Source organism: Mesoplodon bidens, assembly GCF_964165515.1.
Source record: "Mesoplodon bidens genome assembly, chromosome: 3".
NCBI classification, from domain to species: Eukaryota; Metazoa; Chordata; class Mammalia; order Artiodactyla; family Ziphiidae; genus Mesoplodon; species Mesoplodon bidens.
The window spans coordinates 75,030,740-75,055,212 of record NC_138178.1 but is presented as its reverse complement, the minus strand read 5'-3'; the positions used below and the strand labels follow the sequence as shown (position 1 = coordinate 75,055,212).

At 50.4% G+C, this 24,473-nt stretch overlaps 1 protein-coding gene across 2 annotated transcripts in view; it reads right to left on the bottom strand.

Annotated features, from left to right (window-relative positions):
• Positions 1–429: 429 nt before the first annotated feature.
• Positions 430–24,473, bottom strand: part of IGF1R (insulin like growth factor 1 receptor) — a 320,684-nt gene continuing 296,640 nt past the window's right edge. For both annotated transcript variants that reach the window (XM_081228790.1, XM_081228791.1), the window contains exons 16-21: positions 24,071–24,300; positions 23,695–23,805; positions 19,787–19,946; positions 16,804–16,933; positions 10,213–10,347; positions 430–2,459 (exon numbers count right to left, since the gene is read on the bottom strand). In XM_081228790.1, coding sequence (XP_081084916.1) covers positions 2,078–2,459; positions 10,213–10,347; positions 16,804–16,933; positions 19,787–19,946; positions 23,695–23,805; positions 24,071–24,300 — 1,148 coding nt within the window. In that variant the 3' untranslated portion in view covers positions 430–2,077. The remainder of the gene's footprint in view (positions 2,460–10,212; positions 10,348–16,803; positions 16,934–19,786; positions 19,947–23,694; positions 23,806–24,070; positions 24,301–24,473) is intronic.

The following is a 24,473-nucleotide window of genomic DNA, read 5'->3' as shown; positions in this document are numbered from 1 at the left end:
GGAGGGGAGCACCGGGCTTCGGCCCCGCGGCGCCTGCGCTGTCCCGCGCTGGCAGCGGGCTGGCCGGCACCCCGAGGATACTGCCCCTGCGCCCTACTCCCCGCCGGTGCCAGGGGTTCCCTGGGGAGTCCCTAGTTCTAAGGACAGGGAGGTCGGTCTGGAGGGTGGTGGCGGGAAGCCGCAGACGGGCCCACTGGAGTGCGCTCGGCTGCACCCCTGGACTCAGCAGCTGTTTTCCGTGGGATGGAAGGGTTAAATATCCATTAAAAACAAAATAGTAATCCAAATGCCTAGTGTCTGCAGTTAAAACTGCTGTTGTACCCAAGAATTAAAAAAATAGATATATGTGTGTCACAACCAAAACAAAGGCAAGGGAAAGAGAAGGTGAGACTTTTCAACAATGATGAATATAAACACTGAACAAGGATGTGCGAAATATTTAACCTTTTTTTCTGACCTGAGTTTGTATCATGTCTTGCACTGTAACAGACTCAAATGCTCTGTGAGAGCAGGCTGGGGAGAGAGGGTCCAGGGCAGGCGCCCGCCTTCTCTCCAGCTGCTCCCCTCACCAGCCTCGTGCCCACAGAGCCTATGGGGCAGAAGAGAACTAACGGGGCAGGGGGAGCGGGGAGGGGTATGTATTTATAAAAAGGCATCAAACAGTTCATGGCAAATTATGTTATATAAGTATCAATTACTGGGAAAAGAGGAAGAAAGTCACGCACTCTAGTACAAAGCATAAGAAGTTTCTTGGAGTGAGCAGAGAGGGAAGAGGGTAGACCTGAAGGTTTTCATAGATTAAATCCACAAAGATAAAGAACAAAAAAAATAGCAGCTTTTTTTTTTCTGTACAGACGTATAGATGAATATCTGAACCGTAAAAAAGTTATAAAAGTGACATTAAAGACGATGTGTATGCAAATGTTTCATGGTCTAACATAGAACTGTAAGACCCATGAAGAAGTCCTATAACAGAGAAAATGTCAACAAAGCTTAGAATGCTTGAATCCATTTACTGCTTTTCTTCGTACTGTTGTTGTGGTATTTGAATTTCTTTCCTTGCAAACTTGCATAAACAGTTGGGCTGAGTCCCTGGATACCCCTTCCCATCTGTGTTCTTGGGGGCCAGGTGGGGAGCTGGGGCGGGGACAGGAGACTGGCACGTGGACGACCTTTACTCAAAGCCTGTCTTCCAGGCTCCCGACAGGGCCTGTTTCCTCCAGAATTCCTGGGGGCTAGAAGGTGTGGGTACAGAAGGGGGAGCGGGGAAGCCATCTTCACTGAGAGGAAGTCTCATTCTGTCCAGTTCCCCCAAACAATAACCTCGTCAAAAGCAATCAGACCTGTGTGAATGTGAGACTTGAAAAGAACACCAGGGGACGATTGGATGGAGGGCATCACCAGCGTGGCTCTTAACGAGTGACTAGCTACCATGCTCGCTCAGGCCTCTGGAAACAAAAGAACAGTGCGGGGACGGTGAGGGAGAAAGTTCGGGGTTTTGGCAGAATTTGGCAGCGTTAACATGGTAACAACCTTGGATGAACGATGGCCCTTTGTAAATTTCGTATGTCCCTAAAAATGTTAAAGATACCGTTAAAAAATCCTGTCTCAACGTGTTTTATAAAGATCTATGGTGACCGGCAGGTGTGTTCAAGGGGGCCATGGAGGGACAGACGTTGCCTCAATCCAATACAAAGGGCGTCCCGGCTGGGCTTGCAGCAAATGTGTTTCCATCATGAAGCAGAAAGAAAGAGAAAGGTGAGAGAGAGGGAGAGAGAGACAGGGAGAGAGAGGAGACTTGATTCTCAAGTGTTCTGTTGCTATTAAGTGTTGTCCTTAAGGTTCTTAAAGGCCCATGTCAGTTAAGGGTTTGGGTAGGGAAATAAAAAGCTGCTTGCATATTGAAAAAAGGAACATCCCAAATGTGTTTACTGCAGAGAAGCCGTCTCCCGTGGGCAGCAATGGCAGTTCTGAAGATCCACTGAGGTACAGGAGGCTGTGAATAGATTGTTAAAACTCTCCCCCCCACCCGCCGCCGTGTGCGCACGTTACTGTTTGCACGGATCGGGATCCAGGATCAGCAGGTCGAGGACTGGGGCAGAGGCAAGGCCCGCTCCTTCTTGCGGCCCCCGTTCATGTGCGCATAAGGCTGTCTCTCGTCGAAGCTGGCTCGAAGGACCAGCACGCCGGGGCCCGGACCGTTCTCGGCCTTGTGTCCTGAGTGTCTGTCGGGCAGCGGCAGGGAGGACGAGGAGGCCGAGGGGTCCAAGGGGACACTCTCCATGTTCTCCGGCTCTAGGTCCAGCTCCTCTGGCTCAGGCGGCTTGTTCTCCTCGCTGTAGTAGAAGGAGACCTCCCGGAAGCCGGGCTCCATCTCGTCCTTGATGCTGCTGATGATCTCCAGGAAGGAAGGCCTCATCTTGGGGTTGTACTGCCAGCACATGCGCATCAGTTCAAACCTGAGGGGAAGACAGACAGAGGTGGGCCCAGCCTGGAAGGGGGCCGTGGCCGAACAGCCCTGTGGCTACTTGCTGTGGCTTCCCCACCTACACGTGTATAGCACGTGTGCCAGAGCAGTTCTGCTGCCTGTCTGGGCCTCCGGCTTTCTATCTTGGTGGCGCAAGTAGCCTCAGCTTCTCCCGACTTAACGCCCACCAGTGCAGTCACTTCATCCAGACCCAGGACCCAGGACCCTCCACGATACAAAACCCAAGCTTTCACCTCCTGAGAAGGACAAATACAGGTTCCACACACGTCTGCTATTACAGGTATTCTTTACATCAAAAACAAACCAGCTTTCTATTTGAAGCATCTCTTGCAGCCACTGATTAAACATTATTTCCAGAATTAGAATGCAAGGAACCTCTGGTTTCCCGCTAATAAGGCTGAGCAGTGATCACAGCTTTCCCCACGGTGATCTCTCCTTCAGTTCCACCCATATGCTATTTACTACGCTTCCTCCTGGTGGCAGGGGACCACGGGCAGAGAACTGAGGACAGGCAGTGCCAGGCAGCATGGCTGCAAGACAGAAGGGGCGCACGACCCACGTCTGGCGCCAGGGCTCAGGCTGCTCACTGCATGCCCTGGGGCGGTAGAGCCGGCCTGGGAGCCCGGCTGCCCTGAACCCAATGAGAGGCCCAGTGGGGCCCTGAGCCAGATGCCAACAAGCCAGCAAGGAGAGCCTGGTGGCAGAGTCCCTGCACAGGCCTGGGGCAGGCAGAGAGGGCACCTGGGCTGCAGCCCCTGGGAAGCCCTCAGAGTCACGTGGCCACAAGGAGCAACCCGGCATCGGGCCCGAGCCCCCAGAACAGGAGGCTGCACCGGAAAAGCAGGGTGCTGCCGGGACAGCCAGGAAAGGCCCAGGCTCTGACAAGATTCAGAATGGCCGCAGGAGGAGGGGTGCTTCTTATTAACCTGGAATGCAGAGTGGTCCAGCCAAGTAGACCCGCTGGCGCACAAAGGAGGTGGCTGAACAAAGGTCCAGGCTAGCCAGAGTGTGGAGAAAGTTCCGAGAAGGGACCGGCCAGCAGTTCTTTCTCAAAAAGACCAAAGTGCCTTCCCTTCCACTTCTGTTCTCGCTAGAAAATTCCATTCTATGTTTTGTTTTAAAACTTCTGGCTAATGAGATAGTTTTCAATAAAAATGGCCAATGGAACTCCCCACATCTAGGAAGCTCAAAGCACCCCAAACTGGCTTCCAGCCTCTGTCAGGCTGACACTTGACAGACAGAGCAACTGCCTAAGTCTGGCCCCAGGGAAAGTTCCAAGGAGAGAAAGCCTGTGGGGAGAGGAAAACTCCCATGTCGATCCGCCAGCTACCTTGAAAGATGGGGGAAAACGGTGTCAGGTCAAGTCAGAGGGAAGAGGATGTGACCCTGAGGGAAGGTGGGAATGGGAGAGAGGCCTGCTGCCTGCTTTTGTAAATCAAGTTTTATTGGAACAGAAACACTGTTTGTTTACATCTGATCTATGGCTGCTTTCAAACCACAACTATGAGTTGAACAGTTGAGACGGTTTGGCCTACAAGCCCGAAATATTTACCGTGTGGGCCTTTACAGAAAAAGCTTGTCACCCCTGCTCTAGTGGAAAAAGAATTAGACAGAACATGAAGACTGACTAGTTCTTTCCCCTCCCAACTGAATCACCTACACTAGGTCACAGCACTAACCACACGGTAGTTAATTAATGCTCTCGGTAGTGTTACGGGTGTAAATGGCTTTACTCTTCACGAGCCTGGGAAGGTGGGTATCATAATATAGCCCCATTTTATAGATGAGGAAGTGGAAGTACCAAGAGATTAAATAATTTGTCCGAGGTCCCCAAACGAGTGAGGGTGGAGCAGGGATGGAGTTCTCGTGAATCGTGTTTTTACACTTTGAATGCCACCGACCTCAGAAAGAGGAATTTTCTCTCAACCTAAACAAGAGAAACCACAGTCCTGCCTGGGGCTCTCCCTCTCCTGGCTGTCCACCCGACAGTCACAGGTGTCGTGTGGGCTTTGCAGATAAACTGGCAGCTTGTCCTTGGGTCACATGGCAAACAAGCCTCCTTCCATATCCGCCCCCCCCCAAAAGAAAAAGGGCCATAAATACATGAAATCCCTCTCCACGGCTCGGCTGCAATTTCCTCTCTGGCCGACTGACTTATCCCTGAATAGAAGCACAGCCAGGGCCAAGGACACGTGATGTGCCCTGGCTCCGTGCCCCTTGGCCTGGGGCTGAGAAGGTGCCACCAGCAGGGGAGGCATGTGAGTGACATCAGCACAAACAAACCACGTGACACCACTTTTAAACCATTCCAGAGTCACGGCCCTTCCACTGCTGCCCATAAAAGGAAGTCTTTTTACTCTGTGGGATTCAAGACCTTGTTTACACTATCTCCACAAGAAAACTTTCCAGTAGACTTTAGAAGGATTTATGAGCTGATAAAACTCCTCTTTAAAAAAGCACGTTTTTTACAACTGGTCAGCTCTGGGGAGCTGGAGTCGTCCTTTACTGAATGCCTGCATCGGAGGCGTGCGTGCACGCAGCCTTCACCTGGGGCAGGGGCAGGACCAGACGGAGCTGCTGCCCTGGTGTGACCCCGGAGGCCAGGTGATGGTCTCATCCCGCTCACTGTCCCCTCCCCATCCCTGGCCCTGCTGTGTGCAGGCAGGCTGCAAGCACGGGCCAAGCGGCCTAGGGTGGCCCAGCACCTAAGTGCTGGCGCAGCCTCAGTCCAGGTGAGGACTGTCACGACAAAGAGCCCACGTTCCAGAGAGGACCTGCAGGGCTCATTTGTGCCCGTTCCTCCCCTCCTGGCAGCCCTGAGCAGCCAGGACTGTCTTATGACCACTTCTCAGCCAGGAGGGGCAGTGGGACAGGGGCCTGCCTGACCGCTCACCCCACGCTACTCTGTTTTGGGGCAGAGATCTAAGGTAGGGCCCATGCACCAGGGAAAAGCCCACTGCAGGCTAACTGGGCATGAGTGCCATTCCTGACTGTTTGGATCCCACTCAAGCACTGGATTCCCACAAAACAGGCCCAGGATTCCCGACAGTGTGGGGGCTTTAATCAGCAACAGGGAAAACCATGTTTGAAAACTGCAAAACAACCAAAGTCTACTGAGTTTGTTTCAGACTCATCGGTGAGTTGATGACTCTCTGGGCTAAAAAGTTCAAATTCCTTTCTGAACGCTGCACACTGAAGGCCTCCCTGGCAGAGGCTCTTGATGTGTCACACTGTCAAAGTCCCACCCGCAGAGAACACGGTCCACGCTCAGCGCACACCTCTGCTCCAGCCCGGGTCCCAGCATCAGAGTCCAGTCCTCCCAGTCACCGGACTTGCTGAGGGTGCGGACCACTCCCCACAGTCCCAGCTCTGGGCTGGAGCAGTCAGCACTCACTCAGAGGGGCTCAAGGACATTGGTGGTGTGAGTATGGAGACCTGTGTGCAAGAGGAGGTTAAGGACAAGCTTTGTTGTCAATTTAAAATACGGATCCACCATTGAACCACAAGCCGAATCTGTCTCATGCCACTTGCTGATCGATTCACACTGAATCTCAGGGTTGAGACCCATGGGCCTAGACACGCTGCAGCCTGGACCATGGTACCTTTCCTCTAAAGCTGTGCACCCTGTTCCACTGAGGGGATCAGGGCTGTTGGCTACTTGGGAAGAGCCAGTTTCATCTGCTCCCGGGCATCGCCGAGCAATGATGCTGAGCTGAGGTCCACCAGCAGCCACTGCATACCCGCCCCCTGTTACCCTATGGGTGCCATTCACACCTCTGGAACTGAAGCACACGACCTCTCTCCCACATGGAGGCCCAGCATGGCTTTCAGGCAACTCCCGAGGGCTCAGTGACTCTCCTCTCCTCTGAGAGAAACAACAGTCCATTCTTTCAGTTTTTGTAATAAAAGAACCCCTCTCCCAGAACACATCTTCCTTACCTAAGCTCACCAATAAATTCACAAGGACAATACAGACACTCCTTATGAAACTGACTTGCCTCCTTTCACTTTGTTCTTTTCTTAGAAGGGAAAAAATTTGCTAAGGGGGTTCTAGATGGCAAGGCAGAAATGCCTCCTGAATTATACACTTAATATGCCAGAGTAACCTCTCCATGTAAATTTCCTTGTCACTCTATGCTGGGAACAGGAAGTATGCTGCCTTTGCCATGGCAGGGGGGTTGCTTCCCAGGCATATTAAATTAATATTAAAACTCCAGTCACCTGGGTGCAGATCAAGTTCAAGAGTCCCACAAATTTCTCAGAGACAATGTTTATTCAAGTCAAAGAGAAAGCTCAAAAACAGTACCTCTCCTCCCACCACCCCCAAACCACACGAACAAAGCTCACACCTGCTTTCTTGGACTGTTTCTACACCTGCTAAAACACCACCACTTCTAGTGTTAGACTCTCTTCTGGCACTGGACACGCTCAGGCCAATTCAGTGGGCATTACTCCTCAAACTCTGTTCAACTTATATTTTTGCTCAGAAGGAAGGTTGTTCTTCTAATGGGCTGACATGAATACAGTGGCTGCACTGTTCAAAGTGGAGGACAGTCACCCGTGAGGGGGGCAGTCATCAGTAGGGTGTGGTGGCTGGCCTCTGACACCCCAGTGGTCCTCACTTCCTGGTGTCCACGCCTCACATAATCTCCTTTCACATCAAATAAGGCTGCCCGTGTAGCCCATATGAGGTTGTGGACACCGTGGAGCGTGACTTCGAGGCCACGAAGAACACTGTGGCTTCTGCTCTGCTGTGGGAGCAATTGCTCTGGGGTAGGGGAGGCAAGCTCTAGGCCTGTGGGCCAAATCTGGCCAGCTAATTTTGTAAGGCCTATGAGCTAAGGATGGCTTTTATATTTGTAAATGGTTGAAAAAAAATCAAAGAAGAATAATATTTTGTGACAAAATGAAAGCTATGTGAAATTCAAATTTCAGTATCCAGAAATAAAGTTTTCTTGGAGCATGGCCACACTTGTTCCTGTGATGTCTCTGGCTGCTCCTGTACAACAGCAGAGTTGAGTAGCTGCAGTTGAGATCGTAGGGGCCCACAGAGCTGAAAATATTTACTATCTGTCCTTTTGGAGAAAAGGTTTTCTGAGCCCTGCTCTAGAAGAAGCCAGCTGCATGGCACGACGACACTCAAGCAGCATCACAGAGGAACTAAGGCCTCACGTGGCAACTGGTGGCATGAGTTCTGCATCTTGGAAGTGGATCCCAGCCCTGGTCAAGCCTTCAGATGACTGCAGCCCCGGCTGCCAGCCAGACTGTGACCTCAGGAGACCCCCGGCCAGAGCCAGCCAGCTAAGCTGCTCCTGGATCCCTGACCTCCAGAAACTCTGTGAGATAATAAATGCTTATTGTTGTCTTAAACTGTTAGGTTTCGGGTAATGTTATACTGCAATAAAAAAAGGTAACACAGGTGGAGAGAGGGAGAGTTTCCGCCAGGGGCAAGAAAATGCACTAAGTGGCCATGTGCACCTCTTCCATCTTTGGGTCCTGAAGTCTGAAGAGGCTGTACTAGGGAGTCTGTTGGTGAGGGATCCAGGACGCCCACTGCGCCCTTATGCACACCCCTCTGAGGAGTGGAGCTTCCTGTCATGTGTGGGTGTATCCTGTGCCCCACGTCCAGGACACATGCAGGTTTCCTAGTCCCGGCCCATGCCAGATGATCAGTGGGTACCCCCCCAACACACACACACACACACACTCACACACATTCACACACACACTCTCTCACACAGACACACACTCTCACACACACTCTCACACACTCACACACACACACACTGTCTCTCTCTCTCACACTCACACATACACACACACTCTGAGGCAAAGATGTTCCCTTTCCTGCAGCATTCTCTGGCCTCTTTCCTAATTCCATGCAAGCTGTCCCTGGGATAGAACAGGCTTTGGCTGAGCAAATGCTCAGAGGCAGCAGTTAAAGAGCAGGATACCCAGCTAATGTACCCCTGAAGCAGCAGTGCAGTCAGAGTCAGGAGCACAAGTTCCACCCCCACTCCCCACCCTCGCCCTCTATCTGGAGCTTAGGGATTCAGTCTTGGAAGCTACACTAAAAGTGCTTTAAAAAAACCCCGAAAACCTTGGTTTGTTGACAGGACAATGGTTTCTGCTTCCCAGGCTAAGGCAGTCAGATTCTAAGACAGTCCCCAAGATTCCCACCCCTGGTGTAAACACCCTGTATGATCCCCTCACCTGAGTGGGAGGGACTTGTGAATGTGATGAGATTTCACTCCTCCATTTAGGTTTCTAATAATTGACTCTAAGTTAATCAGAAGGGAGATTATCCTGGGTGGATGTGACTTAATCAGGTAAAAAAAAAATAAAAGTCAAAAAGCAGCAGAGAGATTCTCTTGCTGGCCCTGAAGAAGAAAGCTGCTTTGTTGTGAGAAGGTCAATGGAGGGGAAGTGTGGCAAGGACTGGGAGCTGAGAGCTAGCAAGACCCTGCTACAGCCACAAGGGGCTGACTCCTGCCAACAACCTGAAGGGGCCTGGGTGAGGGAGGCTCCTGAGCCTCAGATGTTCGCAGCTCGGGCTGACATCTTGATCTCAACCTCGTCAGACTGAGCAGAGGAACCAGCACTCCCATTTCCTGATCCATGGAAACCTTGGGAGACCAAATGAACAGAGCTTTCCTGGCTGTTGGGGCCGATTTCCCTGGTACCCACTCAACATGGCATCTGACTCACATCTGTAAATCAGCCCACCATGACGGGGCCCTGCCCAAGTCAGTGCTCACTCAAGGCTGGTGCGCGGGTAGGTGGCAGATCTGGGTAGAGCCTTCCACACAGACACGGAGACAGCCCAACAGCTCCTCTGGGGCCCTTTCCAATGTGAGGCCAAATCTGTCCTGAAAAGCACTTCTGGAAAATTCCTGCATTGGTCTTGAAGTATTAGTGGTAGCCTACCTTCTACCTATTGGGATCCAGAAGAATCTTGAGCCCTGCCTTAATGTGCATGTCGAAAGCAAGTCCACTGCTCCCCATCTGTACCTGTCTGCACCTGACGACCCAACCACAGCACACCTGCACATCCTCACACCTGCACACCCTCACACCTTCAGCAGCTCTGACCTCCACTGACAGAGGGGCTTCTCCTAAGAACACTGAGCAGGGAGGCCCACGAGGCGTCACGGACTGTTTCCCGTTACCTGACAGATCTCAGGAACAGAAAGCTACATGCCAGGGCTGTGCCTGCCGGGAGGCCCCATGACCGCCTCTAGGTCGGCACAGCCGCTGAAGGAGGCTGCTGAGAGCCTGCCACTCACAGGCCTTTTATGACTTTTGTAAACACTTAACAGGAAAGAAACATGGGGGGACCGCAGGTGGTGGCAGCATCCTGGAACCGCCTGCAAAAGGAGGTCTGAGGTCACCCCCACAGGCCTGGAGGAGCCCTGCTGATGGCTGGGGAGCAGCCTGGGACTGTGGCTTAAGAGTAATCAGTGTCATGTTGCTGCATTTAAAAAAAAAAAACTCTGCCTGGAGCAGACCAGCAGGGATTGCTTTGGTCAAGTATTTCACAAAGACGTTTGGCCTGAGAAACCACAATGCAAACTGCAAATCCGAACCCCAGGATTAAGGAAGATGGGGCAGGATTAAGGCACTTGCCCAAAGGGACAGGTTCTTTCCATAGGATAAACCCTCTTCTTAACTGCTCTGGTCATCCAAGCACCCACCGGGGCCAGAGGGACCCAGCATATACATACAGCATGTCAGGACAGTTGTCCGGCTTGTCCAGAAGGCCGCCCTCCATGACGAAGCGAAGGACTTGCTCATTGGACAGGCCCTGGTATGGCTGCTCGGCCAGCGTGGCGATCTCCCAGAGGACGACCCCGAAGGACCTATAGGGAGAAAAGAAACGTGTGGTGCTCGGAAAGGGGTGGACAGAGCCACACAGCCCTCTCCCTTTGGGCGACTGAGCGCATGTCGGGCAGCGAGCCAGGCCCTGGGCTAAGTGTGGAACATCCATCTTCATGTGTCGTAGAGTCGATGCAGCCCTGGTGGCACAGCTCTGCCAGCTGAGGGGAGGGAGTGTTCAGGGCCCTTGAACAGCCAGCGAGCACGTGATCTCCAATGGGAGCCCCAGGCAAGCTGAGTTCAGGGCCCAGCCCCAGCCAGGACCCTACAGGGCAGTGTCTCCCTGATGTGCTTTTATACCACCAATAATCAAATGCTGGTCCCCAGGCCCGGCTGGGACAGTGATTTAGTGCAAATCCCTGGGACTAAATGCAGCCTGGGACGAGCAAGCTGTTCAACAAGCTCCCCGTTTTGGAAACTTCTACCTAAGTGGTTCTCTACGCAGGAACCCCTGGTTGAGTTTTTAACGCCTACGGATGCCTGGGCCCCCGACTGATTTCACTGGTCTGGGGTGGGGGCCTGGGCCTTGGGGTGTCAAAAAGCTCAGTGGAGATCTTACAGGTCCAGGAGGGCCCGGGGAGATGAGGGGCTCAGCCTCACAGGTGGGGGACAGAGAAGGGCGGCACTGGCTGGGGTGGGGCTCGCGCACTAGGAAGAATCCTTAGGCCCAGAGTTTAGCCAAGAGTGGGGGAAGGGGGTGGCCGAGGAACCAAGTCAGCAAGGGGAGCAGGGAGCGATTCTGCCTCGCACGCGCTTCTGCCTGTAGGTTAGAAGATCTTACTAGTGGAAAACAAACTAAAATAGGTATATACATACACAGAAATTTCAGACTGAGGATGTTAAAAAAGGCAGTGCTGTAATCTGCAAAATAAAGGTGACTTCCCAGCATGCATCAGCGTCTTTCACAAATTCTCCACGGTCTATTTGCCTTTCCATTCGGTTCATTTCCGCAGATTAAAGCCTGCCGCTTGGCCAACCCGAGGGGCTTCCTGGACCTTCCGCAGGCCAGGGGTGTGGGCAAAGCCGCACTGAAAATTCTGGGGCGGTGCTTCCCGCCCAGAGCTCTGCGGATCCTGGCCAAGCCGAGCCAGGAGGGCCGCGGACTTTGTATCAGAATGTTTTACTCGATGCTTCAGCTCCTTTCCATGAACAAAAGGGTTTTGTACAAATTGATGGCTGAGAGCAGATGTCAGACATAAATATTTAGAATCTTAGCCCTCAGAGGACCGACCCACCCAAGATCCTTTTGAAACTCAGTGACCAAGAAATAGTCTTGGTATTGCACGAGAGACCTAGGAAAGCTGAAAGCTCGGAGGCCCAAATTTGGTGTTCGCAGGCCCAGCCGAGGGCAGCGGGCTCCCCCTGGGCTGGGGGATCTCCGCAGACTGAATTGGCCCGGTCACCTAGGTCTCTGCCTCAGAAGCCATGGCTCCCAACTCCACCTCTGAAATGCAGTACCCAACTGACGGCAGGCCTGGCCTGAGAAATAACCTGAAAATGCGGTTTCTCCCAGCCCCACGTCCCCCTCCTGCCCCACACGTTCCTCGGCTGTGCCAGCTGCTGTCAGGCGGCCAGCGCCCACCGGACGGCGCCCATGCTGACCTCTCAGCACCTACCGCCCCACCCCAAGCTCTGGGTTCCTGTGGACCCTTGACCTTAATGCGTCTCAACTCCGTCTCGCCACCCTGATATTGCCAGATGTCTCCTAGGAGACGCCATCAACCCTGTGGAGAATGACTGCTAGTGTAACATCACTTAAATGAGAACCACAACTCTACTATAAAGTCAGAAGCTCGTGCGTTTAGCTTCTCTCCTAAGTGAATCAAATAAACTCTTCAGAAATTAAAAAGTGTCTCCCAACGGGTTTGGGGCAGTCGAGGAAAAAAAATATTAACTTTCTTAGAGAATGCCACTTTCCTTTGTAGAGGAGGGGGGAAAAATCCTTTTCTTCTGGCCTGCTCAGTTCTCGGCTGGGGCTCTGTATCAAAAGACAGATTAACAAGAGAAAGGGTACAGATTTTTTTACTATAAGTTTTACACGACACAGGAGCCTTCATAAGGAAATGAAGACCCAACAATGTAGTAAAACCTAAGCATTTTTTATATTAGTTTTGATGAAGAGCACAAAGTCATGGAAAAAGGTGACCGGACAGAAGGATATGAGCAAAGGGTACAGTGAGCTGGGGAAACCCAGCAAGACTTGTTAGTTCAGATTCCTCTTGGTGGCTTAGGAAATGAGGATGCTTCTTCCCTCCAGGGCATATAAGGGTCATAAGCCTGCTTCAGGGGAAGGTCAGAGAGTCCTTCCTGCAAATTCCACTTCTCGACTCCTTCAGCTTAGAAGAGTCAACATGCCAACAACAGACTCCTACAGTATAGCACAGGGAACGATATTCAATAGCACCCTGAGGTCATCCTCCCCACACCTCCTCAGATAACCCCCACAGCTTGCCCGTGCAGGCTCAGACCTGCCCAAAGGTCTGCTCCCCTCCTTTCGTCCCCCAAGCACATCCTCAGTGCAGATGGTCCCCCTTGCCTGGCCCGCAGGACGCCTCCTTTTTGGCACCAACATCTTACTCAGCAGAGCTTCACACTCTAGCTAACATGAACTTCTTAAAACACGGCTCTCGGGGCTTCCCTGGTGGCGCAGTGGTTGAGAGTCCGCCTGCCGATGCAGGGGACACGGGTTCGTGCCCCGGTCTGGGAAGATCCCACATGCCGTGGAGCGGCTGGGCCCGTGAGCCATGGCTGCTGAGCCTGTGCGTCCGGAGCCTGTGCTCTGCAACGGGAGAGGCCACAACAGTGAGAGGCCCGTGGCTCTAGGTCACTCTCTGGCTCAGAAGCCTCTCCTCACAGAGCCTGCAGAATTAGTCCCAAACCCCTAACACAACAGCCAAGGCCTCACTTGAGCTCTCTTCGGCCTAACTCCCTTGAGGAAGTCCCACCATCCTCCACATGCACTAAGCGCTTCCCACCACCGTGGTTTCCCCCAGTGTTCCCACCGCCAAGAGCCCACTTCCTCACTGTTCAGAAGGTGACAGTCCATACTTCAGGGTGCCCCACGACTCCCGCTCTTTGGAGAAGGGGTCTGTGATCCCAGCCTGTCAGGGTCACTTCCTGTTCTCTACAAGACTTCATCCCTCAGGGACAAGGACCATGTCTCTAGGCACCCTGGTTCTTGTACATGCTGAGCACTGTGCCTGGGCCATGCCAGGTCCTCATGATCACACACATGAAAGAACACAGAAGGTGACAGAGCCGGCTCTCCACAAAGGCTTTCCCTGGAGTGACTCTGGTTTGATGTCAGTGTCACCTGTCTGTGAGGGCCACTTAGTGCTGGCATCCGGGCGTCCTTCACAGGACATGACTAGCTGAGTTCAACCATTTTTCTGCCCCAAGGTATGGAGGTTAAAGCACCTCTACCCAACACCAACGTGCCTCCCTGTCATCACCAGTTGCCACAGGGGCCATTTAAACATCTACTGAGGGGCTTCCCTGGTGGCGCAGTGGTTGAGAGTCCGCCTGCCGAAGCAGGGGACATGGGTTCGTGCCCTGGTCCGGGAAGATCCCACATGCTGCGGAGTGGCTGGGCCCGTGAGCCATGGCCACTGAGCCTGCGCGTCCGGAGCCTGGGCTCCGCAACGGGAGAGGCCACAATAGTCAGAGGCCCGCGTACCGCAAAAAAAAAAAAATCTACTGAGGTTCTGCAGACATCCCCAAACAGACCTTACCTCACAGATGGAGTAGCTAAAGTCCACAGATACCCCGTGGTTTGACCAAGGCCACACAGCCAGAGACACTGAGAAATATGCAACAGCTGCATGTTTTTCAGAGCAGGTCATTTACAATGTGGCACTGGCATTTAATGCCTCATACAAAACCAAGCTTTGAATTTTATGGATTTAATCTTTAAACATTAGATAAATGCCTTTGTGTGAAGTCTTTTCTAATTAAGAGCATTGGGGCTGTTTTCTCAAGTAAGGGACAACTTGGTGTGAGACTCACTTCAATTCCAGTGCTGGTTAAAGTCAGCATTCAATAATTACACCTCCTCATACCAGGACGGGATCTGTCAATGTCCCACCCACCAGCAAATCGAAACCTACAGAGATATCCACATTACCAGCTGATGTGAATTCGCCACTGAAGATCCAAATAACTCTAGGAGGGAGCGACCAGCCCTGGGTATTTGTGGCCATTTGGAAAGCTTCTCAGTAAGTCAAGAAATGAAGACTGTTGTAGGGTGATTCAGTTGCCCAGGAAGGAAATACACCTTCAAGCCATGGATTTCCCCCTCCCCAGTCCTGTGCCTGGTTCCCTCCATGCCTGGAGGGCACACCTGTGTCTTCTAACCCAAAGGAACCATTTGCAGGGACACAGTGCTACAAGAGAGCTATAGAGGAGGAACAAGGACAGTGCCCAAGGGCCTGGGAATAATGTCTCTAAGGATAGCAGGAAAACCTAAAGATGTTCCACCTAGAGAAAAGAGACCACTTCCTTGTGACTCTAAGGCCTGTCTTATCAAAAACAGAGCAGGGTGTGCAACCGTGCTACAGAGAAGGGCCAACGGGGTGTCAGCAAGAGGCCAACTTAAGCATAGCATGAGAAAGACCTGCAAAACCGAAGGATGTCTTAAGGATTAGGGCTGCCTGTCTTTATGAGAGAGGAATTAGCAGTCCCTGGAAATATGTGAGCAGAAGCTCAAAAACCAGCTGTCGAAGACGCTGTAAATGGGGTTTGGGGACTGGTCCCAACCTCAGAATACCTTCTGATCCTAAAATTCTAGGGTATCTTCTGCAAAGTCCAATACAATTCTTTGTATTTCTTTCTAGACTTTAACTATTTAGGGATGACTGTTTTGTACCACTGAATACACTCAAAAATGATGTTCATTCTTTCAGGAGGGAGCACTTTAGATCCTGGGGAGCTAAGAAGCCTTCCATATTCTCCATCGTCCTAGTCTACCCACCTTACCAGTGTTATCCTCAAAGGCTATGTTAAAAAAAAAAAAAAAAAAAAAACTAAAGCACTGTCAAAGCCTGAACATGGAGTGGAATGAATATGAAATCCCTGCTCTCGTTTATATATTTTTTTTCTTACTGGTTCATAATGTCTATGTCATCAAATGGGAGAAAAATAGCAATGAACACCCTTTACTGCTGCTTGTTGCAATTGCTGCTAACCGGAATTTGGTAAACTTAGCCTATGAGATATTAACAACTCTAGTTTTATCTTCCTGCCCTGCCTCTGTTTTCCCTGGCTCTCGTGGTTTTCTATTTTACTGCACTGTAAGCTGACCTCAAAGTTGTTGGAAGCATGGATCCTCGAATAAACAGATGCGGGTGTGGGCCCAGGCCTGTCCTCTCCCCATCATCTCTATATCTAAAAATGGTGTTGAACACTTTGATTTGACTGTGAAGAGGGAACCGTCTTGAATAGGCTGATTGCAAAACAGATCTCACACTCGAGCTCAAGAAGAAATCATGCTTTGCTGGGTCATATTCAAATGCTATTTCCAATTCGCACCTGTCTTCAAAATAGGATCCAAGGCCCTTGATCCCAAGGTTCACGAGGTTAAAAAAAAAAAAATGATGTCGGTCACTATTTAAATAGCTCCTCTATGTGGTCATCCCTACAGCTGGAGTAAACAACTACCATTTCTGTAACACACCAGCAACGGGATCTCCTGAGAGGACAGCCAAGAAACTAGCTGACGTTCTAGAAGGTAGACGCGCCAGGGCCTTCGCCTGCCAAGAACCTCAATCGTATTTCAGAACCTGCCTACCTCTCCACAATGTTGCTGAGGAGCCGCAATAAACAATACTATCAAAAGGCCTCTGCATCCGCAGCTGATGCACCTTCTACCCCAAGATACGTCCATGACTAAGGGAGACATTTTGCTTTCCACACCATCCCTGGGTCAACACGATAGGTGCCCACTGGAAGAGGACAGACAGCAGATGGAACCAATAGGAAAACACATCAAGACTCATAAGCTTTGGGTCTAAAATAAGCAGTGTCTGCAATCTGAAGGTTTAATTAGGTGAAGCAACCCCCTCCCCAAACACACACATACGCACACGCATGCGCACACACACGTCGCACCTATTTATTGCGAAAGAAAATGAGAGAAGGCAGGCGGGGGAGAAGCAGAAAGAGGTAAAATTTTCTGGCTTGTCCCCATACCCTAGCCCCTGGTGGTGTGTCTCCAGGCCTCCCAACCACTCGGTGAGCAGCTAAGCACCGAAAGAAATGTTGGTCCCACAAATTCTTTAGATCCCACAAGTGCCCACCGACAACAGGAACACGTCAGTGATGAGGGGGTGGCTCCCATCACACTTAGTCAAAGCTGGAAATGGGTAACAATGAACAGAAAACAGGAGGAAGGGAAAGGACTCGTGGGGGCCGGGGGCTGGCGTTACAGGAAAGGTCTCTCGTACCAGACGTCAGAGTGCGTGGTGAAGACTCCATCCTTGAGGGACTCGGGGGACATCCAGCGCACAGGCAGCAGCCCCTTCCCTCCCTTCCGGTAATAGTCGGTCTCATAGATGTCTCTCGTCATCCCAAAATCTGTGAGGAGGAGAGAAAGCACGAAAGTTACCCCGTGTGAGTAATGTCGGGGGAGAAGCAAAGAGGCACAGTGACGTCTCAGAGGAGGGTCCTGTGCCCACAGCCAAGTCCAAGGGGAAACTGGCTTTAGGTAGGCCGATATCCATGCTGCCACCTGATGAGGCAGAAACTGTAGGGGAGGACCGGTGAGTCACATGACAAGCAAATGCCCAGAAATCTCTGCCTTTAAATATATTTACAATGTGATTCTTTTAAGAAGGTAGCTCCCTCATTGCATTTGAAATGAGAGGCATCTTACAACTTATCAGGACCCATAGTTTATCAGGAAAATATGTACTGAGTAGAGCAAAGGTCATTTGTATGTGGTTTAAAAACATGATCAAATAGCCAGGAGCATGTTGACTTTTATTTACTTGGTAACACTGCCTCATTATCAGAGGAAAGAAAGTAGTTTCACCATCTAATAAGGGGGAAAATATTGAGAGTACCAATTCACGATGAAAAAAGTACACAGTAAGATGCCTAAGAGATGGTATTTACTAGGCCCCTGAAGCTATTACTCAATAATGTTTTTCAACATAATACTCCCACTCATTTTTGAAAATGTCTTCCATTTTCCATGTCTCTAGAAGATGTCACATAATTATGTTTGATGGCAGGCTTGCTTTATAATCCTAAATTATTGCTTCTTTGTCAGATTTTGATTTTCCACTCAATCATGTAACCTTTTCTTACAGGGACTCTTCCGTTCTCCTTCCCAGGAGAAAGGGTTGCTCTCCTTTTTAAAATGTTCATTTATGTCTCTAACTCTGCCGCAAAGAGGTAAGGCTACAAAGCAAACACAGAGAACAAAGTTCCTTGGACGTTAATCAACATAATTTCCTTGTACTATGCTAACGGCCATCGAATTGCCTCTGGTAAAATTGCTTGTCATATCTGTAATCCATGGGACAAGGGGCATTAGAAAAACATTTTTGAATCCTAGCAAAGAATAAAAATGAAGTGCTAAAGTCTTATCTGCGAATTATCCAGTGACATGCAAATAGAGGATCTGCTTTTCCTTGCACAAAAAGGAAAGACAGAAATCCCAGAAAAAAAGCACAGACTATTTCTTCCTTAACCCAAAAGAAAAATTTCAAATTTTAAGAAGAAAAAACACAGTACAAAGAAAACATCACTATAAACATGGTTAAACATGGTTAAATAGCAAATAGAGTCCTTGCTGATTTGGACTTCCAATGGCAAGTGGCACAAAAACGGCTCTCCCACAGTGAGGGCGAGCAGGGAAGTAAAGGAGAAGGAACTGAGTTAGGCCACAGACACTAACGTTTCCATTTCCCAGGACCTGCCCCACACCCAGCACGTATGTGCCTGGTGCTTTCCTGCACCGAGTCTTTCCCAGCATCTCATGGCTCTCTTACAGCATCATCCCCATTTCAGAGGTCAAGAAATTGGGGCTCACAGAACTTAAAGACACTTGCCGCAAGCCTCACGTCTGTTAGTGGCAGAACCGGGATTTAGTTTAGTTAGTGACTGCCTGGCTCTGCAGCTGGGGAAGGGGAGCTGGTTGGCATCTCTGTGGGAACAATCTGGGTCCTCGCTGAGAAGGGAAGGGCAGGGAGCAGGGTACACAGAGGAAGCCCAGGCAGCAGCCATAGGGGCTCTTCCCTGAGAGCCCCAGGGCAAGACAGCCTCAGACTTTCAGGGGTGTCAAATGTGTGGATGCCTCAAAGGGCCAATCCAGGGACACACGGAATAACTGATGGCCAAGGATATTTGCTATACGATATGGCTCCATCCATTACCTCTAGCTCCTACAAATGAAAGATAAAGACACCTATCCCCACTTGGGAAACCATCCTAGCGGGGATACTCATTGTTCACCAAAGGGCCAAAACATTGATTCAAAACCATTGTTAAAAAAACCCCCAAGACACTGCTAAAGGAAGGCGGGCACTTCCAGAACAGACAGTTCAAGAGCTAGACAAAGAGGTTTAAATAGTTTTTGGATGTAAAGTCTTCCTGTAGCTTCTCAGGATAAATGTTTAGCATTTTTCTGAAACATCATCATCTCATAGTGGGAAGAGCAGGTGGTTCCCATGCAGCCCTGATGTTTTATGTGTTTTATCAGGCAGATTCAAGGACCAAAGTAAAACCCAAACCTAGAGTCCGAAGTAAATTCCTAACCAGTGACCACCCCCCTTTTTTGGTGTTACAGTGGGTGGTGGCAACAAGGGGTCTAAGGAGGAGTTTAGTTAGCTAATAAGTAAGGGTTGCAACAAAGATCAAGAGCTCCGAGGTTGACCAGCTCGGGTGTGAACCCCAGAAAGCAGCGGTCTTCCCTCATCCTGTAACCACTCCTGCTCTGTGCACGGGCTTCACCCTCGGGGACCTCACCTCTTAGAAAACGCCATGGACCCCTGGTTGTTGTGAGGCAGACAATGTTCCTTGTAAGCTGGAAAACTGGAAGACATACTGGTAGTATGGAGGGCAACTTTTAGGCACAAGTCAAAATCACCTGAGGACACTGTCTCAACTGTTTTTGGAAACAATGCTTAGAACTGTTCTGCCAAGAAATGCCTCAAGTGCCAGTAGAGGCAACCTCAGAGACCATGGCCTCAGCTCACCCTTGGCCACTGCCTGGACAACTGCGCCCATGCACTATCAGGATTAGAGCCAGGCTGGCTGGGTTTGTGGCTACTGACTGGACACAATCACATTATTCCCAAGAGTAAGACTCTGCAGTCACGGGATGCATTGGAAAACCTCTCCAGAGGCAGGCTAATGCCCACTTGGCCCCTAAAACATGTGCGAGTTTAGTTCTTGCTCAGATCTGGAAAGCTAAGGACACACCTCCGATTTTGACTGTGAAATCTTCGGCCACCATGCAGTTCCGGGCAGCGAGGTCTCTGTGGACAAACTTATTGGCGTTGAGGTATGCCATGCCATCTGCAATCTCTCCAGCCATCTGGATCATTTTGCTTAGGCTGGGAGGTGCTAGGACTGGATTATTCTGTTGGAGATTAAAAAAAAAAAAAATCCACGTGAGAATTTAGGAATTTTTCCCTCCCCGTGTTCTTTCACGGTTTGCAAATCCACCTTTGTTCAATCTGAGCACCACAGGTCATTCTGCTAAGAAACCAGGAGTGGCTCAGAAGGAGGCCATGGCACTTGCCCTCTGACCACATCACAAAGCTGCAGAGAGAAGCACCTATTAGCGCAACTTGGGACCGGCATCTTCGATTTTGGGTGGGGCCAACATCATTTAAAGTGAAACCAGCAATCTTTGATATTAAAAATTCTGGATACTCAAATTCCAATTAGCGTATGTGTTCCTTTTATTTCTACAATCCAACTCCATACAGGGAAAAGGAGGGAGAGGACATTACAAAGGCCATGTGGAAATAAGCAAACGGGTTTCTTGAATGGACACTGGATGTGTTATTTCCTACATTAAATTATTTAATCCTTTTCTTTCTCTTCAACTTTCTTCTAAAGTACAAAACCATCAAGATTAATTTGTTCACCTTACAGAGTGGCATTCCTTGGATTATTATTTTCTGTGGGTGCTGAGGAAAGCAAGCCCTTGACAGTTCATTTAAGTCCAACAGAAGCTTATTCTGGAGGGGACCAATGTCCAACAGTGACAGGTAGCACAGATAAACGTTTCCTCTTTGCAGAGAAGGGCAACATAACGACTTCAGAATTGAGAAGAACTCCCCCAAATAATAAATCCATTTAGAAAAGTTTTATATAAAATGTGTGTCCAAGCCTCTTTATCCTAAAAGAAAGTGTAGAAACCAATCAGCACCCCCAGTTTAGATGCTGACCACCTCTTGTTTGTGTGAGTTCAACAGACTTTACCTCAGTTTCCCTGACTACAGAGCGTCTGTCACAACACACGGCAAAGCCATCCTGCTCTGACAGGTCCAACACGTCCCCTTCCCAGCTCAAACCCTGCGCCACAGGAAGAACATGTCTGGGCTTTAGGATCAGACAGTCTGGCCTCCTGCCTGGGGTCTTTCACATGGGGTCGAGGCGGGGCCCCTGCGGGGAGGATGACCTGGGACCATGCATGGCAAATGTCCGCCAGTGCCTGGCCAAGGTCCATGCCCAGGGAAGGCTGGTTTTCGCCCAGTGACGTGCTAGTTTCTGTCCCAAAGCTGGCTTCTAGGAGCAGTTTAACAACCCCCCAGTACTTGGGGGTTGGTTCTCTACACTTGAATTCTGAAGCTACTATCAGGACTGTCTGTGGTGACTTCAAATCCTCATTACGGAGTTGCCTGGGGAAGTGATGTGATGACCCGAAGGGTAAGTCAAAACTACCCCCTTCCTTTACAAAGGGGCCTTGTTTAGAGGAGCCTGTTTCCCTCAGGACCTAACATTCCCTTTAACCTTTTCAGGGCTTTAGATATGCATGGTACACCAGGAAATCGGCAGGTAAAATGTTAACTTTATGCTCATAATACTTACGTTGTGGAATATTAAGTTAGGCGCTTATTAGAAGTGGCGCTTCATAACATTAATATGAAAAACAGAATCAAAAAAAGGAAGCCGATTTTAAGTACTGAAGGAGAGGGCTGACATTCTGTCAGTTCATGGTGCTAAGACTGCCATTCTTTCAGACGTCTTAGAAAACAGAAATATTTAACTCGCTTAGAACTACTTAAGACGCGTATACACAAGCATCCACATTTAGTGAGGGAAATGAATGAATCTTTACTGGGGGAAGATGCTAAGTAGAATATAATGAAACCACAGGATAAGCATACGTATTTTTATACGTGACACGGGTTAGAAGGAACAACTTTAAATCTGACAAATCTAAAAGTGACTTTTTTGGGGGGCTTCCCTGGTGGCGCAGCGGTTAGGAATCCGCCTGCCAATGCAGGGGACACGGGTTCGAGCCCTGGTCCAGGAGGATCCCACATGCCGCGGAGCAACTAAGCCCGTGCGCCACAACTACTGAGCATGTGCTCTAGAGCCTGCGTGCCACAACTCCTGAAGCCCGGGTGCCTAGAGCCTGTGCTCTGCAACAAGAGAAGCCACCGCAATGAGAAGCCGGCGCACCGCAACAAAAAGTAGCCCCCGCTCACCGCAACTAGAGAAAGCCCGTGCGCAGCAACAAAGACCCAATGCAGCCAAAAATAAATAAATAAAGTCAATAATTTTTTTTAAAAAAGTTAATTTTTGATCTGAAAAGGACTTCAGTAGTCATACTGTCCAACCCTCTTATTTTACACATAAGGAAACCAAGGCCCAGAGCCTGAAGCAGCCACCTGAGGACGCAGACGGGTAGTGGCAGAGCCAGGACTAGGGCTATGTGTCGCAAATTTTTATTCTGTGCCTGAAACTGGGTACGAAGGAAGTAAATGCTTCAGACTTTTCAGAGGTGCCTTAAATGAATCTGATAAGAAACATACTGCCACATCTCCAGTCACCCAGCTGAGGAGGCTTTTCTCCTTCGTGCTGGCTTGTGTATTACAAAGTGAGCTGGGAAAAAGCACTAAGATCCAGGGGAGCTGGGGACCCACGCTGGGCAGAGCAGAGGGTGGGTGTGTTGCAAGCCGCCCTGATCGGGGCCTCAGTCCACACTGGGCCTCGCGGCCCTTGCAGAGCCACACGCATCATCTGCTGTGAGTAAAGGAAGCCATGTGTGAACAAGTGCTTGGAACAAAAATTAAGGAACTACTACTTGGGAGATGATTAAGTTGCCAATTAAAAGAAGAAAATAAAAGATTAAGCTCAAACAGAGAAAGGCTACAGACGTTCAAGAAGGGGAGAGAAAGGGGAGGATCCAAGGCACAAAAGCAGACCCAAAGCTTCCTCAACAGGCAGCAAAGTCAGGGTCCAAGTGAGGACCTGAGACCCACCAAGGCAGCCAAGTGAAAGGCAGATGTTGCTGGTATCACTTCTAAGTGTTTATATCCCAGTTTACTCTTAAAAGTCGTTCCTCCAAATGTTACAAAGCTGGGTTCATGGGGAGACACCAGGGTAACACAAATTGATATTTTTTTGATACTAAGTAGAGATCATTGTGCAGCTGAGGTGATGATCATTCAGAAGCTCAGTGTCAAGCAAGACACTGATTCCGGATAAAGCCTGAAATGTGGATGCAGGGCTTGAGAAATGGGGCTCCCCCGGCTCAAAGGCTCAGACTGCCCACAGGAGGGGAAGGGGCACACGTCGGGTGGGGGCCTGTGAGTGAGTGGGTGTCTGCGCACAGAGCTGGGAGGAAACCACCCAGCACAAGAATCAAGTCAACCTGACAGTGAACTCTGACAAGCACGACACTGAGCTACACTGGGTCTGGGATGGACAGGAAACATAACGGGCTAGATGGGGATCCACTAAGAACCAAACAAAAGAAAGCCGGTCCAGGAGAGAAGGCAGTGGAGGAGACAGGCACTCCTGGCTGGGGTGGGGGGCAGGAAAGGTTCCAGGGAGGGAGCAGCGTGGACATGGTCTGTGGGTGGGAGTCAGGGAGAGACGGTGGTAGAGGAGGTGACTGGGGGTGGAGGGAATGACGTAGCAGCAAAAGCACACAGGGGTTTGAGTAACAGGGTACCTGCGGACTGGCAAGTGCCTCTCACAAAAGATCCAGGTCTCTCTCTAGTCAGGGAACTCCTTCATATACAGGACCAAGAACCAAGCACGGGGCAAGAAAAGTGAATGGATTTAAAGATGCAGTATCTTCTGGGGGAAGGTTCTAAAGGAAAGGGAACAGTTAACATGGGATGTCAGTGAAAATCAAAACTGACCTCCATTTCTGGCCTCAGAGACCGGAGATAACTTTTGAGGTCCCCCCGGGTCATCAGTTCCATGATGACCAGCGTCGGCTGGCCCTGGGACACCACGCCCAGCAAGCGCACCTGTGAGGAAGGACAGAGAGAAGGGCTCAGAGGGTGAGGGCTGCCCACGACTGCGGCTCTCCCACCGCTGGGACCATCTGGCCCAGAGCGGAGCCCGTATGATGGGCCACTGGGGCTCACGGGCCAGCCCTGCATCACATCCAGAACCTTCGTGTACACAGTGTCTAAAGGAACAGTGGGGTGATGGGGGGGATCCCTACAGAAGACAGGGTGAGACAGCAAACCCACAAGTGTGCTCCCCAACACATGGGGGCCCTCCTCTTACCACGTGGTGACAGTTGAACTCCTTCATCACCGAGGCCTCGTTGAGAAACTCAATCCTCTCGCGCATGCTGGCGGCCTCGTTCACCGTCTTAATGGCCACCCTGGTCTCAGGCTCATCCTTGACCACGCCCTTGGCGACACCTTCGTAAACCATCCCGAAGGAGCCCTGCCCCAGCTCCCGGCTCATGGTGATCTTCTCCCGGGCCACCTCCCACTCGTCAGGCACGTACACTGGGGAAGAAGAGGCCAGAACTGAAACAACGTGCTTTGGGCAAACTCCAGGCCAAAGAGGGCGAGATGCCACTTCCTAGAGCCCACAGAGGAGAACATCAGGAGACAAGATATGGCTTGTTCTGGAATCTCCCACAGGCTGTGGATTTCAGCAAGGCCACTGTACAGTCAAA